We start from the raw sequence: 16808 nt of genomic DNA on the forward strand, positions 1-16808 counted from the left end.
CTGCGATCAATCTTTCTATGCTTTCTGCGATCGATCAGCTGACCAATCCTTTCTGCGATCGATCGGCTGACCGATCCTTTCTCCGATCAATCAGCCAATCTCTCCTGCAATTGGTCTTTCTGTGATTGATCGATCCTTCCTGCGATTAAACAAATGATCCTTCTTTTGAACAGTTCTTCCTTGGATCAATTGACACTTCATTTCGACCATCCTTCCTTCCTTCGACCCTTGCAAATTTAGATCGATCCTTCCTTCCTTCATTTTTGTTGTGCTAATCATTTTTTGCAATGTTATTTATCCTTTTCCATATAGTATAATACCCGGTTGATCCTGCCTGTTCCAGTGTACCTGTCAGTAAACTGACTTTTTATCATCCTGCTCTCTACAGCATCTGTATCTCCCTCTCTCCTTCCTGCAATTGATTGTTCAATGCTTTCTGAGATCGATCGGCCGACCGATCCTTTCTGCGATCGGCCGACCGATCCTTTCTGCGATCGGCCGACCGATCCTTTCTGCGATCGGCCGACCGATCCTTTCTGCGATCGGCCGACTGATCCTTTCTGTGATCGATCTGCCGACTGATCCTTTCTGTGATCGATCGGCCGACCGACCCTTTCTGTGATCGATCAGCCGACCGATCCTTTCTGTGATCCATCGGCCGACCGATCCTTTCTGCGATCGATCAGCAGATCCTTCCTGCAATTGCTCTTTCTGTGATTGATCAATCCTTCCTGCGATTGATCAACTGATCCTTCTTTCAACCAGTTCTTCCTTGGATCAATTGATCCTTCATTCGATCCATCCTTCCTTCCTTTGACCCTTGCATGTTTAGATCGATCCTCCCTTCCTTTAATCCTTCCTTCCTTCATTATTTTTGTGCTAATAATTTTTTGCAATATTATTTATCCTTTGCCATATAGTATAATACCTGTTTGATCCTGCCTGTTCCAGTGTACCTGTCAGTAAACTGACTTTCCATCATCCTGCTCTCTGCAGCATCTGTATCTCCCTCTCTACCCCTCCCTTCCTGTCATTTCCATGGTCTGTGTGGAGCCCCTCCCCTCCCCTTCCCTCCCCTCTTGAAACTGACACAAACAGCAGAGGAAGCCCCTCCCACTGGATTCTCTGCAAGGGAGTAAGACCTGAGAAAACCATGTGACTGCACAGAAGCACTGATGGGAAAAGGTATTTAGAGATTTTATTGCTGAAAAAAAAAAACACACTGCCATTACTATTGCCCCATAAGAGAACATATCATGGGAGTTTATTGTGGAGGAGGCTTTACAACCACTTAAAAGCGGAGTTACGGCCACAAAATTTATAAAATCCGCTTGCTAAGGGGAACCTGAAAAAGAAATGGATACTGGTGTTTTTTTTTTCTGGTCACTTACCTTATTATAGAAGAAAATATACTCACCTTCCTTCCACTTCCTCCCTCTGCGGGCGCGGCCCGCGCCGTCACTTCCGGTTTGCGATGATTCCTGGGAGCTGAACGTCATCGCTCCGCGGAATCAATGCGCCGGCACCGGCCCCGCTCGTCAGTTCTGCTGCAGGCGCAGCATTCACTGCTAAACAGCTTCTGGGCATGCCCAGAAGCTGTGCAGGGATGCCATGCCTGCACCAGAAGTGACGAGCGGGGCCGGTGCAGTGAATTGTGGGACTCCGACGTCACGGAAGAGGACATGAAGAGGGACGCTGCGGCTTCAGCTGCCGACACCTGAGATGGCAGCGCTGGAGAAGAAAATTTCAAGGTAAGTATTTCTTCTTACATGTAAGTGGGACCCGGGACAGTTCAGAGGCTCTCCATTATGGAATGTACTAGCCCTGACTGTCCCGGGGGTATTTTCAGCTCAAATTGACCCCCGAGACCGGAACTCCGCTTTAATTACCAACCCTTTTGGCTGGTAAAACATGTTCTTATATACACTATATTACCAAAAGTATTGGCACACCTGCTTTTACACGCACATGAACTTTAATGGTGTCCCAATCTTAGTTTGTAGGGTTCAACAGTGAGTTGGCCCACCCTTTGCAGGTATAACTACTTCAATTCGTCTGGGAAGGCTGTCTATAAGGTTTAGGAGTGTATCTATGGGAATGTTTGATCATTCTTCCAGGAAAGCATTTGTGAGCTCAGGCACTGATGTTGTAGAGAATGCCTGGCTTGCAGTCTCAGCTCTAATTCATTCCAAAGGTGTTCTATCAAGTTCAGGGCAGGACTCTGTGCAGGCCATTTAAGTTCCTTCACCCCAAACTCGCTCATTTATGTCTTTATGGACCTTGCTTTGTGCACTGGTCCAAATCATTTGGTGGAGGGGTGATTATGGTGTGGGGTTGTTTTTCAAGGATTGGGCTTGGCCTCTTCTTGGACAATTTCATGCTCCCAACTTTGTGGGAACAGTTTGGGGATGGCCCTTTCCTGTTCTAACATGACTGTGCACCAGTGCACAAAGCAAGGTCCATAAAGACATGGATGAGCGAGTTTGGGGTGGAGAAACTTGACTGGCCCGTACACAGAGTCCTGACCTCAACCCGATAGAACACCTTTGGGATGAATTAGAGCAGAGACTGCGAGCCAGGCCTTCTCTACAACATCAGTGCCTGACCTCACAAATGTGCTTCCTGGAAGAATGGTCAAACATTCCTATAGACACACTCCTAAACCTTGTAGACATCCTTCCTAGAAGAGTTGAAGCGGTTATAGCTGCAGAGGGTGGGCCCACTCAATATTGAACCCTACGGACTCAGACTGGGATGCCATTAAAGTTCACGTGTGTGGAAAGGCAATACTTTTGGTAATATAGTGTGTATTTTAGCTGTTTGCTGCTTTTAGTAGACTTTCTGCCTTAGGCCTATGGTTAATTTGCAGCTGTGGCCTATTTTAAATCCTTCTGTTAGACCTGCCCAGTAATACTACCAAAATCAAGCTTGGAGTGACCATTCTCATTGTCTCTGCTGATCACAATAGCTTGTTGTTTTGACCAGTTTGTTAAGAGGCTTAGGCTTGTCAGTGGTGAAAGTGTTAAGAATTATTTTCTGCCCACTTTAGTGCTCAGTTGAGCATTGTGCTCTGTCAATAGCTGCACTAAGTGAAAGACTTCTTTTTCATTCTGCTGATTTCAGATCCTTTTACCTATTTCTCATCTCTTTCATCGCTTTCAAATAGAACACCAAAAATGCTCTTGCTGTTTTCATCGGCAGCTCAATTGTTGCGTATTGATAGATGGGACTGGTGCAGCTTCTTAAAAAAAAAAAATTTTTTTAATGATGCCCTAAAATAACATCATTAGTTAGAGGGATGTTTTAAAACTATTCGTATGGAATGTTGGCTGACTTTCTAGAATGCATTAAATTTTGACAGCAGTGACACTCCTGGCAGATTACCAGCTTCAGGTTGACCTAGGTGACAGGTCACTTTCTAATGAAGAATGCTGGTCTATTAACTCTACAACATCGCATGAAAAGCATGCACTGCTATGGCTCTTTTAAAAAAATGTATATGGTAATTACAGGGTTAATGGAAATCTTAATGATGTTTGCATGCATTCCTCACTTAGGAGCAACATAGTGGGGGGTTAATAATTGCTGAATTAGGGGAGGTAATTGGAGTTTCACTGACGTAGTGTAAACCAGTTAAGTTTGTTGGTTGAGGTTCCATAGTTCAGTTCAGCATAGCAAACATTTGTTGAACTCAGTGGTTCTATTGTATGTATATGGAACTATTAAATTTATTACGATAAAATTTACTTACTCTGTTACTTACATTTTTAACTGGGTTAATGTATTTAAAGCCAAACATTTTATTCTTTTTTAGGTTGGGGTTGGAGTAAGGGATGATTAAAACCCTGTCCGGTTTTTTTTATGCTGGCTGTTTCCCATTAGGCAGATTCCCCTTCACTTTCTGTCCTGGAGACACAAGTCTTAGGCCCCTTTCACACATACAGTCCGTTCAGTTCATCAGTTCAGTCACGTCAAATGTATCAGTTTTTCATCCGTTTTTCATCAGTTTTTCATCCGTTTTTCGTCAGTTGTCATCAGTTTTTCATCCGTTTTTCGTCAGTTGTTAGGCCCCTTTCACACATGCTGTCCGTTTGTCCGTTTTTCATCCATCCGTTGACGGATGAAAAACGGACATCAATGCATCTCTATGTAAAAACGGATGACAACTGATGATCATCAGTTAACATCCGTTTTCATCCACTTCCGTCAATGTCCGTTTTTTTGAACGGATGAATGCCCTATTTTTCATCCGTCAAAAAAACGGATCGGACGAAAAACGGATGACAACGGATGAAAAACTGATGTCAACTGATGACAACGGATGAAAAACTGATGTCAACTGATGACAACGGATGAAAAACGGATGAAAAACGGATAACAACTGATGAAAAACGGATGAAAAACGGATAACAACTGACGAAAAACGGATGAAAAACTGATGACAACTGACGAAAAACGGATGAAAAACTGATGAAAAACGGATGAAAAACTGATACATTTGACGTGACTGAACTGATGAACTGAACGGACTGTATGTGTGAAAGGGGCCTTATCCGTTTTTCATCCGTTTTTCATCAGTTGTTATCCGTTTTTCATCCGTTTTTCATCCGTTGTCATCAGTTGACATCAGTTTTTCATCCGTTGTCATCAGTTGACATCAGTTTTTCATCCGTTGTCATCCGTTTTTCGTCCGATCCGTTTTTTTGACGGATGAAAAATAGGGCATTCATCCGTTCAAAAAAACGGACATTGACGGAAGTGGATGAAAACGGATGTTAACTGATGATCATCAGTTGTCATCCGTTTTTACATAGAGATGCATTGATGTCCGTTTTTCATCCGTCAACGGATGGATGAAAAACGGACAGCATGTGTGAAAGGGGCCTAAGAGGAAATCTGTTCAAAGTGGGGAAAATCGATTTTGTGACCATCCGCTTGCTTTTCTTCACCTGAAAATGGATAGTTATGATTTTTTTTTTCTTACCTTGTTATTGTAGAAAGAAATACTCACCTTTCTTCCACTTCCTCCCTCGGCGGCCGCGGCCTGCGCCATCACTTCCGGTTTGCAATGATTCCTGGGAGCTGAACGTCATCGCTCCCAGGAATCAATGTGACGGCACCGGCCCCGCTCGTCACTTCCAGTGCGATGCCGCATTCCCTGCTAAACAGCTTCTGGACATGCCCAGAAGCTGTGGAGGAATGCGGCGCTGCATCGGAAGAGACGAGCGGGGCCGGTGCCGTAACAATTGATTGATGGCAACGCTGGAAAAGAAATTTTAAAAGTGAGTATTCTTGCAGGTAAGTGCAAACCAGGACAGATCAGAGGCTAGCCATTGTGGAATGTACTAGCCCTGACTGTCCCGGGGGTATGTTTATTGAAATTTTTTTTGTGGCCGGAACTCCGCTTTAAGCTTGCCATGCATTGATTGAAATTCAGCCAGTCACTGCTGAACTGGGCAAATTTCGATCCATTTATGGGCAGGGTTGATGATCAACTTCTGTTCAACCACTCATAGTGGGCAGTGCTGATCAGTGTATTCCCTGTCCTAAGACTCCCCCCTGCATCACAATACAAAGGCACAGTAGGAGGACTCTCTCCATCCACTTCAAATGTGTATATGGAGGTATCGAGTCATTTTTTAATCTTTTTTTTTCATTCAACTCGCTGGTTGAGCAAAAAAAATAAATAAATAAAAAGTCTTCGCTGCGCTACCTTAGACAGTTGTCACTGAAAAAGGTATTCTCATCAGAAGATTTCCCCTGTACTCCTTTTCCAATAACACTGGTAAAATTGTGTATTTGGACAATGGTCACCAGGAAAAATAGAAAGGATGAATCTCCCCAGGGGACAGGAAGGGAGGGGACAGTTATCAACAAGAAACCTGGAAGGTATAGGTAAAAGTTGTGGAATCCAGAGTCTATTGTGTGCAGTACAGTATTTCAGAATAGGCAGGTCGTACATGTGTAGGAACCTCTACAGTGCTCTTCAGTTGAAATCCAGGAAGTGCAGAAGAGCACCACACCAGTATAAACAGGTTTGGCAGCCTATTGCTGCAGCCTAAAACAAGGCTGGCTGTAGCAATCATCTGTCGAGGCCTGTAATTCTACTTTTAAACTTTTTTTTAACCCATTTGAGTCCATTTTTATCCAATTTAATCACATTTTAACCAGAACTTTGAGGCCTGAAAGAAATGGTATTTTGAAACCCCCAAAAGCAGTTGGTTTGCTTTCTTTATTTTGATGTTGAGATAAACACTTTTGGACTGCTATGTATTGGTGTAACACCTATACCTTATAGTAAACATTCAAAGGCGCCTGCTTCCCTGTGATACAAACAATAAAGCTGCCTTCCTTATAGCGAAACACTATAAAACATTAAACAAAAATAGGAAATGGGGCTAATATACCCTAATTAACATACATTTGATGTATTCAACTAAAATGTTCAAAGATAAAGAGTCCAAAAATAATTGTGGTATGTCCTACCTACACCATCAAATCTGTTCTTATATTCTGGTGAGTGATCATCCAGAAACAAACACCAAATGCCACCATCACTGTGAGCAGTGTGCACTCACTGTCACCTTCACTCCAGTGACCTTTAAATTAATAAAGGTCCGTAAGCGCTTTGGGATATTTGGCAACACCTCCAAATCAATCACAGCCTCACCTTCATATCTTCCAGTATTTTTCTATATATGTCATCCTCTCTCCAAAGGATATAACCACAATAAATCAAATTGAGAGTACTATAGTGTAGTATTTTTATTGCAACAGACTTTAAAATAGCAAAAAAATATATATTGCAGTCACGTTTGACTGTGCCCTGACTCGGCACAAATGTATAGCGCCTTATTCATCTAGGCACCACCGCTTCTCCCTCTCGGAAGTGGTCCACATTACGGACATCAATCGATGAAATCCCTGATGAGCCTATTTTATTTCACTCTATGTGAGTTGCCCCTTGTTACTTATTGTACTAATAAAATGTGTTAATTGTCTGCACTTAGAGGTGCTTTTTCTTCTCTGCCTGGCCTATTTAGAGCCTGCTTCTGCTCCCATGATAAAGCCTGCCCCGCTGCTTGGACATCATGTCTTATGACCTCCTTATTGTTGTTGGATTATCCCATTTTTGTCCTATGGACTTTAAATGTATATGGACTTTTTACTTTATGACTATCCACTATATTAGAGGCTGCCCCCCCCCCCCCCTTACACAGGGTCTGGTTAACTTTTGGCACCTACTTCCCCTGTTGATTTTAAAGGAATTCCCTGTTGTGACACAAATATGTTGCCTTGCCATTGTTTACGTCAGGGGTCTTCAAACTATGGCCCTCCAGTTGTTCAGAAACTACAATTCCCATCATGCCTAGTCATGTCTGTGTATGTCAGAGTTTTACAATGCATCATGGGATGTGTAGTTCCACAACAACTGGAGGGCCGTAGTTTGAGGATCCCTGGTTACGTCCTTGTGAAAATGCTAGCATTCTAAGTGTTTTTTTTAAATTTCAGATAGAGCAAGAAATGCGTAAAATCCTGTCTTTTTTATGAGATTTTCTCACCCAAATTTACTCACTTTCCAGAGACAGAACAGAAACTGAGAAGAAATCTCTCCAAAGTGAAGGGAAATACTATTTTAGTCACTGGAGCCGTTGTCTCAATTGGAAGCAGTATTCTCCCCACCAGTTTTTGTAAAAACTTTAACATTATGGATTTACAGTCATTTTGGAATTAGTTTTATTGGTCACAGGACAAACATGGAAAAATAGATTTCTCCAGTGGGGACAGGGACAGCAGTAAAATCTCCCTCGCTCTATCCAAAAGTATTATTTATTTAAAAGTGCTTTGAGTTGCAATAAATTTAGCAACATTCAGCTGGAAGATCTCGTATCATTTTACAATGTGACAAAGCAGCCAATTAAAAAAATTTACATTTGGCATAAAATTCCCAATTAGATACAGCAGAGCACTTCCCCTCTGATAGTGCCCTGGCTCCCTCTATTGTTCTCGCTTCACAGGTGGCTATCAGGTTTTTGTTATCTACTCCTTATTTTAATTGCTGGAATAGGAAGAGCTACTTGGTGATTACTGTAAACTCCTGTTTCCTGAAAGATGAACCTTTCTTTACAGGTTCAGCTTTGCTCAGCTAGGACATGCTGTGAAATAGGTGTGGTCTCTCAATGGTCCTTCTCAAGTAATTCTGTTCTATCTAACCCTTAATCTGAATCTCTAGATTGCTGTCAATTCATTCATTTGTTTTGTTCCATGCTATATCTCCTTGGGGCTGTACTAAGATTTCTCCACTCCTGTACAATGGAGATGAGACAGGCCCTACTAGGGGTGCTTATTCATCTAGGCTGCCGATGGCACTGGGGCACAGAGCGCTATTTCTTTGACCACTTAGGAGGGTAATCATGGTTTCATGGAAAATCGCAGAAACGTGATTGAACATCCTACAAAAACAATAAATGTAACTTTGTAGCTTCATTGAAGAAAATTCTGCCTCGCACTGCAAGGCTTGTATGGGGCATAATAGTCAATACTCTTGATTGCTATGATTTATCCCAAATCTGTTCTTTCCAGTTACCTTCATGTGTAGGTGATTCTTTCTCCTGGCAAACTAACAGCTGCAACAAACAAGAACTGAACCATATATCCCCCCACTTGGACCACTGAGACACAACTACCATGACAATGTTAGTGCACATGGTCACTTTGTGGCAAAATGTATGTGAACAGAAATTGGCCTTGAGTAATATCAAGGGCCAGGTGTCAGCTTTAGCGGTCTTCTTCCAACGACCTTTGGCCACACACTCCCTGGTGCGTACCTTTCTTCAGGGTGTCCAACATTTGGTTCCCCCAGTGCAGGCTCCGTTGCTGCCGTAGGACCTCAATTTGGTGCTTTCTGTCCTCCAGAAGCCTTCCTTTGAGAATCAACAAATCACATTCGGCAGGCAGTACCACCATCGAACATGACCTACTGTATAAAAGTGAATAGCATAAAGAGGAGGGGGAAGTTTGGGACTTTAAATGAGAGGCACGATGGGATCTGTCGTGCGCCTCCATCCTGGTTCAATGAGCATAAAAGAAGGTTGGGACTTTGAATGAGAGACACGACAAGGCATGGGGGGGGGGGGGGGGAGATATCCCATTTATTGGTCCATACATACAGGTAAAAAACATAACGAATGTATATGAATTACATTAGCAGAGTAAAAAAATATGAACATGAATAGGGTAGCACTGCAACAGCATGTAATGCACAGAGCTGCAGTGCAATGCAGTGGGCTTTTATTGGTTAACACAAGCATTGAGGAGGTGACATATAACCTCTGAGCTGCCTGTCGAATACTTCTGAAAAATGAGCCACCACATGTATAAATATGTCCCTTTGGTGTCACGTACAATGATTTGTAGGGCTACAGTTTTTAATAAGGTGTACTTGTCTTTTAAGTAACATGTTTATGAACCTGTTTGATATAGTAATAGTATTTACCACTCCTTATGGATGTCACAATAGACTTATTTAGTAAAAAATGTATAAGGAAATGTTGGATAGACAGCTCTGCGTGAAACCGCATAAATTGTCACTAAGTATAATGCTACCAATGTCCTTTTGTCAGCTGCCAGATAAGTATATTTGTGGAGTTCAAAATCACCCTCCATCTTCCTATTCCCATAGCTCTAAAGAATACAGTCAGGTAAGTGCAGCAGTTTCCAGATTTTCTGGCAATGTGTTAGACACAGCAACTCAGTCACGAATGTCTGTTGTCAAGTTGTTATGTACACTTTCAAAGCCGAATGGCATTGCAGATAAATGGCATTTCCAAAGAGAATGGCATTGCAGATAAAGCTTTCTTGTATGAAGCTTTTTTGATGTTTAATGCAATCAATGAAAACTGTGAGAATATTATTAGAACGGAGAAGTGATGAAAAGACCTTGCCTTAATACATACAATATATGATACACTTGAGTTTGATGGTACCCAAGTAGTGATTACATAAAATACAATAGCAGCGGAGTATTGTAATGTGTAAGCCATCTATAAACTGGGCTGTGCTTGTCATTAGGCCCATGAATGTATGTGGCCACAAAATAGGAAAAGGGTATATAACCTGGTACAAGAGTCATTTGTACCTCTTAGCAGTTCAGTACCGAGGGTCTGCTCCGCCATAGAAATGGACTAATAGATACCCTAATTCCCAAATAAAGGCACTGTGTCTCATTGGCATGCAGGTTTTCCTAAAATGATCATCCACAGACACCACAGCGGTGAACACTTTATTTCCAAATCTTACCCCCTAGTGCTGCAACATCAGCTTCGTGTGTGATTCTGCTGGTTTGGAAGTAAACCTTGCATTTCTTTTTCCAAAATGGACAATGTAGGCTGAAATCACAGGCACCTTTTGTGTGTGTTGGGGCGCCAATTCATTTTGATTAGTTCTGCTACCCGTGCCATTGAAGAAGAGCTAAAGTCTAAAGCTGCCACCCAACTGTTTTAGGTATGGGGTGATACTGTTGGACAGTGTAAAGTATTACTGTGAGGGGGGATCACAATGGGGAGAGAGACTAGCACACATGGCAAAGAAAATATGTTCCTGCTTATAAAAGGATTTATTTCCTATTTCCCCCGAGTCTGGGCAGAATGCTGGGTGCTGCCAAACAGTAATCTATGCAGCTATATTGCATATTTAGGCAACTCGCTTACTTACTAGAGGACTCAACTAAGTTTGTATTGAATATTCCATGTAATATGATCCCATTCAACTTTTAGAGACACTATACTTCTCATTGAATAAATGTTTATTTCTTAGGTGATTATGGTTATGGATAACTACGGAATGGGTTAGAAACCCAGTTAAGTTTTTATTGCTATTTGTGTCCCGCTGGGGGAGATTCAGCCTCTCTCTTTGTTCTGTTGGCGATTTGTCAATAAAATAGAAAATTATGGGAAAAGCAACATTTTTCAGTTGTTCCTCTAACAGGAATAGAGACAAAATCGTAGAAAGGAGATGTGTTCTGGAGACATCTGTCTAAGAAAAGAATTCCCCTCACTTTGAATAACATTTCTAAATGTCCCCATGATAGGAAGTAAAGGGAAATATCCCCAATAGGACACAGACGACAAAAAATAAACTGACAGTGGATTTACCTGCTCCATACTCAATCCAAAACTAAACAAATATATATACACACACTTTAAGTTTAATAATGAACTATACAGCAATAGTAGTGTATAAAAGAAATAAAAACCCATCAGTAAAAATATTCTACAAGAGTAACAAGAAAGATACAGTTCAACAAATTGATCAATAGACTATACTTCTATGCTGTCCTCACAACTTGGTACTTGTGCGGAAATTTGATTTTGTGTAGCAGCCTTCTAGTTAGGTTGCTAGGACATAGGAATATGTAGTTCTTTTGGCTCCTCTGTAATCAGTGGAGCAGTTGTTAAATGCTTCTGGCTGCTCTGGATCTCACAGACTAGGTTTGATTGCTTTTCCCTGTCTTCTAGAGGCTTCTGTAACATAGAGCAAGGCAAATCTCAGCCTGAATATGTATTGTGCTTCAGCCAATCCCTGGGGAGTTTTGCCTAGAAGGTGCTCCCTCCTTGCTACAGGGAACCCCCCCCCCATCTGAGTGGGAGTGGCTACTTCCACCTGCAGCAGCTATCTTGATTCCAGCAGTGATTCATCAAGGTCCCAGCTGTGGTAAAGCTGGGGGGGTGGGGATCTTAGGATCCCTTTTTGGTCTTAGTCAAGGGATTCCTCACTTGGGAACCTGGTCTAGAGGGCTCACTAAAGAGTGTCTAGTGGATACTGAAAGGAGGCATCCAGTGATCCTGTGACATTGCAAGTACTGACCTGAACTCAGGGTTCTAGTGACTGTGTCCTGCATTCCCCTGGTTGGACAAGTCAATAGTATTCCTGCATGGGATAGCTTCTAAGAAGGGAAATCAGTCTCTGCCACCTGTAATTGTTCCGGCCTAGAGACTGCTTAGAGAGATTTAGCGAAGTGAACTGTCCTGCATATATTTGATGAAGCTGGAGTATCCCATATTACCCAACAGCCCATCCCAAGTTAATCAGCAATAAAAAAAAAAATCCTAAAAGACAAGGGGTGTCAAACTCAATTTAATCGTGGGCCACATTGACATTTAGTTGCCCTCAAAGGGCCAGCTGTATCTGTAAAAGTATATGTTCAAAGCACCCCCCCTTTTATCAAATGTCAAGAGCCCCCCCCACCATCAGATGTTAAGAGTCCTCCAACAAACAAACACAGGGGCGCACAGGCCTAGTGCATTATCCTTTGGTTTATTTAAAAGTAAAAAGATTAAAAATACTCACAAACGAGTTCTTGGCTAAAAGCATATCACATAAGGAACGCAGTCCTCGGTAATTGGATCCGAGGGAAAGTTGTCCCTTGAATTTGTAATGGCTAACGCGTTTTGAGGCTTAGCCTCTTCCCCAGAGCCTGAGGAAGGTTAGCCATTACCAATGTAAAAATAAATTCTTTAAATTGTTTAATTGCATATTAGCTGCTCTGTCAGTGCAGGGAAACTTGGTGAAACTTTTTAACGGTTAAATCTGTTAAGCTTGACAGCTTGCTCAATATAAATCAAATCCACACGTTTTCATTATGATGCAGCACATCTTACACAGACAGATGAAAGAAACCAATCTTTTTTCTTCTCTTACAATGTTTTATTTATTTTTTTGTAGGTGGTTGTGCTGTCCACAAGACTTCTGAAGCCTTCTGACATTCTTGAACTGCTGTTTGCAGCAGATCGTCTACATCCAGATACCGGCATCTGATTGTCTTTTTTTCTTTCATCAGTTGAGTGATGATCCCGGGTTAAAATCACATCAAGTTTTACTCTGATTGTCTAATGTTTAAAACACGTTCCAGAGCTCCAGAGTTTTCAATCAGTTTATTTGTATTCCCTAAACGTGTATATTTGTTCAGGAAATTGCTGGGAGAAAAAAATGGTCTGCAAATGTGCCTTGTTAGTATCCCATTCCTTATTATCTCTGTCATCTCTGCACATGTTTTATGGTAGATATTAAAAGATGGTTGACCTACCCTATTGCAGTTGTGCAGTACGTTGTCTACCTATATTCTGTGGTTGGCTTCGGATTAAGTAGAACTCAGAAGCCAGACATCCTTTACCCTGATAGTCTATTGTTCCACTGAGACAAGAATGTCATTCATAAAGCGAGCCACAGACATTAAGTGACTGTCAGATTTCATAGCATTGGGGCCTATAGTAATGTCTGTGGCCGCATGAACAGACATTCTCAGGAAGTTATTCATTTTCATGACCAGTTTGTTTTTCCATGTGATTAGGCTGTGATAAGCTTATGCCAGAGGGAAAGGAAGGGTAGGTGTGACTGCTTAATGTATGAACATGTATGCTCAGCTGATGGGGCAGTACTGTCTATGCAGATCATTGTGTAATGTTTTCCTAGGTTAAAGTGACACTAAACTTTATCTGTATCCTTAATCCATATGCATCCACTACTTAATGGCACTGTAATGTATTTTTCATGAAATTGTTTCTTACTGTGTTTTTCTGCCTCCATGTAACATCCTCCATGAACCTCTCCTTTCCCCTCTGACTTCCATTTGCTTGGAACAGGCACACATTAGTTGCCCTTGTTAACTGCTCCTCAAATCCCATAGTACATAGTCCATCTCAGGAGTGAGCAAGAGAGGATGGCTACATTCCTACATACAGTGGGACCATATAGAAGGAACAAAGTCATCCTCTAAGAGGAAGCCGGATCAAAGGAACAACAAAAATAGGAGGCTTGGAGGCCTTGAGGAGGCTGAGAGCAATAGAGGGAACTTTTTTGAGTTCAAAATACTTAGGGTTCTTTCACACGGAGCGGACCGCATTTCCATCCGCTCCGGCACTTTTTTTTTTTTTTTCACGGAACGGATGACACTTGTGTCATCCACTCCGTATGTCCGCATATCATCCCATCCGTTTGCGGATGATATACGGACATAATGTATGTCGATTTTGCATCCGTTCCGTTTTTTAAACGGAACAAAAATAGGGTTCTGTTCCGTTCCAAAAAACGGAACAGAACTGAAAGGAAGAAAATCGGATGTCAGCAGATGGTCATCCACTGACATCCGCAATGCCATTGACATACATTATGTCCGTATATCACCCGCAAAAAAATAGGATGATATACGGACATGCGGAACGCCCGTGTGAAAGGGCCCTGAGAATGTTTTCTTTTTCAAACCAAAGCTTAGTGTCATTTTAAATTGTGCCAACATGACTGGCTATGGTCTAATGTCTGTGTCTAACTCAATACTGCATGCAAGAAATATAAATTAGGATTGGATACACATAGAAAATACCACCGGCTTTCTGTAAATTGATATGTGCATAGTTCTAGACACCTCCCGCATGGCAATTCCTGGGGCTGGGGTTATATACTGTTAAAGCTAAACTACAGACAAACCGCTAAAGACACAAATGAAATACATACAATGCCTTACTTATGAAAGGAATTGTATTTATGTCCATCCGTTTCTGAGATTTACACAGTCCTGCAACACATTATATCCTTGTCTGTAAGGGCAGAAAATCGATTTTTAATCTTCTGCAGTTAAGTAACACTTAAAGGTCTCATACCCACCCTCAACCTGTTACTGGGAATGGAGAGGAAAAGCATCAGATCATCTACCACTCTGCTGTCTCCTCCCATCAGCATGCCCATTGCATTGCAGCACAACTGATCAGGTTCTTGTGCAATTTTTCATTCCCTCAGGCTGAGCTTTTCTGTTCAGGGACTGCACGAGGCTGATATTGAGTCATATTGAGGTACCTACACTGTTACATTTTTTTTAAATACTATTATGATGTAACAAGTAAATACAAAGCTGCATTAACTTGTGTCTTTTGTATCTGCCTGGAAATTAGCTTAAAGGCACTCAACACTGCTTTTTGAGTTGGGTGTGCCTGTTTTCTCCAGGGGGCTTTGGTGACTTTCATTGAGGTGAACTATCAGGCTAGAGGTATGCTGTGGCGCCTTATGGTTTGGTTTGGCCTAGTGTACACACAATCCAATGTTAGTACAGTGCTCTCCCCCTGCTGAGCTGTTGTGTTTTGACAGGGGGATGGCCCTACGCCAGAACACTCCAGCCATTGGCTGAGAGTGCTGATCAGGAGCTCGTCGGCTGCTGGTTTTCCAGCATGCACATCTGACAGATGACAGCCGAATGGCTGGCTTCTGTTGGCCGGGCTGCCATACACACGTGCCGAATGTCAGCTGGTTTTTATTGAACCGGCCAATGTTACTTGACATTTGGCTCGTGTGCACAAGGCTTTAGTTCATATTTCTTGCATGCAGTACAAGTTCTCATTAAGCTATACTGAGTTGGTGGTCAGGATTAATGACTATCAATGGACTAAAGTTTGTAGCCACCTACAAACAGGTATTGCTTCATCCCTTGAAGACTTACAAGTCCCATTATACCCCTCCAAGCTACATCTGGTGTGGCACACTGAAACTTGTAGATCCTCAGCTGGGGATCAGTTAATTTTCTGTAGGTGTAATGACTAAGATTCTTTAGCTGCCAGTTAATATACAGTACATTATCTCTCCTTTTCTTGAATTACGCTTTAACACATTGCTCATTATTTTCTCTTCCCTGATGGTAGCAAGTTCTGATAATAAAAATCATTTGGCTTGTATGTGTTGGCTCTTTCATTAGGTAATAAGCATGTATGTGAAGGGAATAATAATACATGAGAAGCTGTTCTAGTAGATGCAAGGTAAGTACAGTAAGACCTTGGCGTTTGATGCCTCTGCATAGTAATATGGTCTGTATCTGTAGCTGCTTAAAGGAACAGCTATTGCTCATAGCTTTTTGAATTTTATTACTTGCAGACTAATAATAATCACTGGAGTATATAAAAATATATAACAGCAACGATCCAATGCTGGGAACACTTTATCCTGAAAGTTCCTGTTACATTTAAAGCGGAGTTCCGGCCACAAAATCAATTTTGGCCCATCCGCTTGCTTTTGGTCACCTGAAAAATAAATGGATAGTTACGATTTTTTTTTTGTTTACTTACCTTGTTATTGAAGAAAAATATACTCACCTTCTTCCACTTCCTCCCTCTGCGGCCGCGGCCCGCGCCGTCACTTCCTCTTTGCATTGATTCCTGGGAGCTGAACGTCATCGCTCCCAGGAATCAATGCGTCTGCACTGGCCCCGCTCGTCAGTTCCAGTGCGGGCGCGTCATTCCCTGCTAAACAGCTTCTGGGCATGCCCAGAAGCTATGGAGGGATGACACGCCTGCACCGGAAGTGACGAGCTGGACCGGTGCAGGCGCATTCTGGGAGAAGAGGACATGGAAGAGGACGCAGAAGAGGACGCGCTGGCTTCAGCTGCCCACATCCGAGATGGCAGCGCTGGAGAAGAAATTTTCAAGGTAAGTATTTCTTCTAAAAGGTAAGTGTGACCCGGGACAGTACAGAGGCTATCCATTGTGGAATGTACTAGCCCTGACTGTCACGGGGGGTATTTTTATTGAAAAAACATTTTCGTGGCCGGAACTCCGCTTTAAGAGAAAAAAAAACTACCACTGAACAGGATTTTCTAACCATGGTCTGATGAAGACTGCAACTCTCTCCAGCTGTGTTTGATCTTGTAGGCAAATTAAGCTCAACCCTTGAGCAGCTCAGTTCAGAGGTAACATTAAACATTGCCATCAGAGGTATAACAAGAAATTCACAGCACCCCATAGCAACCTTTCTGGAGACCCTATTAGTGGTAG

At 42.2% G+C, this 16808-nt stretch overlaps 1 protein-coding gene across 1 annotated transcript in view; it reads left to right on the forward strand.

Moving 5' to 3' along the window:
- The window catches only part of SCFD2 (sec1 family domain containing 2), an 876258-nt gene extending 861394 nt beyond the window's left edge, over positions 1 to 14864 (forward strand). The window contains exons 9-10 of the mRNA XM_082272617.1: positions 12724 to 13386; positions 14810 to 14864. Coding sequence (XP_082128743.1) covers positions 12724 to 12816 — 93 coding nt within the window. The 3' untranslated portion in view covers positions 12817 to 13386; positions 14810 to 14864. The remainder of the gene's footprint in view (positions 1 to 12723; positions 13387 to 14809) is intronic.
- The last annotated feature ends 1944 nt before the right edge of the window (positions 14865 to 16808 follow it).

Source organism: Pelophylax lessonae, assembly GCF_965119305.1.
Source record: "Pelophylax lessonae genome assembly, chromosome: 1".
Lineage (NCBI taxonomy): Eukaryota > Metazoa > Chordata > Amphibia > Anura > Ranidae > Pelophylax > Pelophylax lessonae.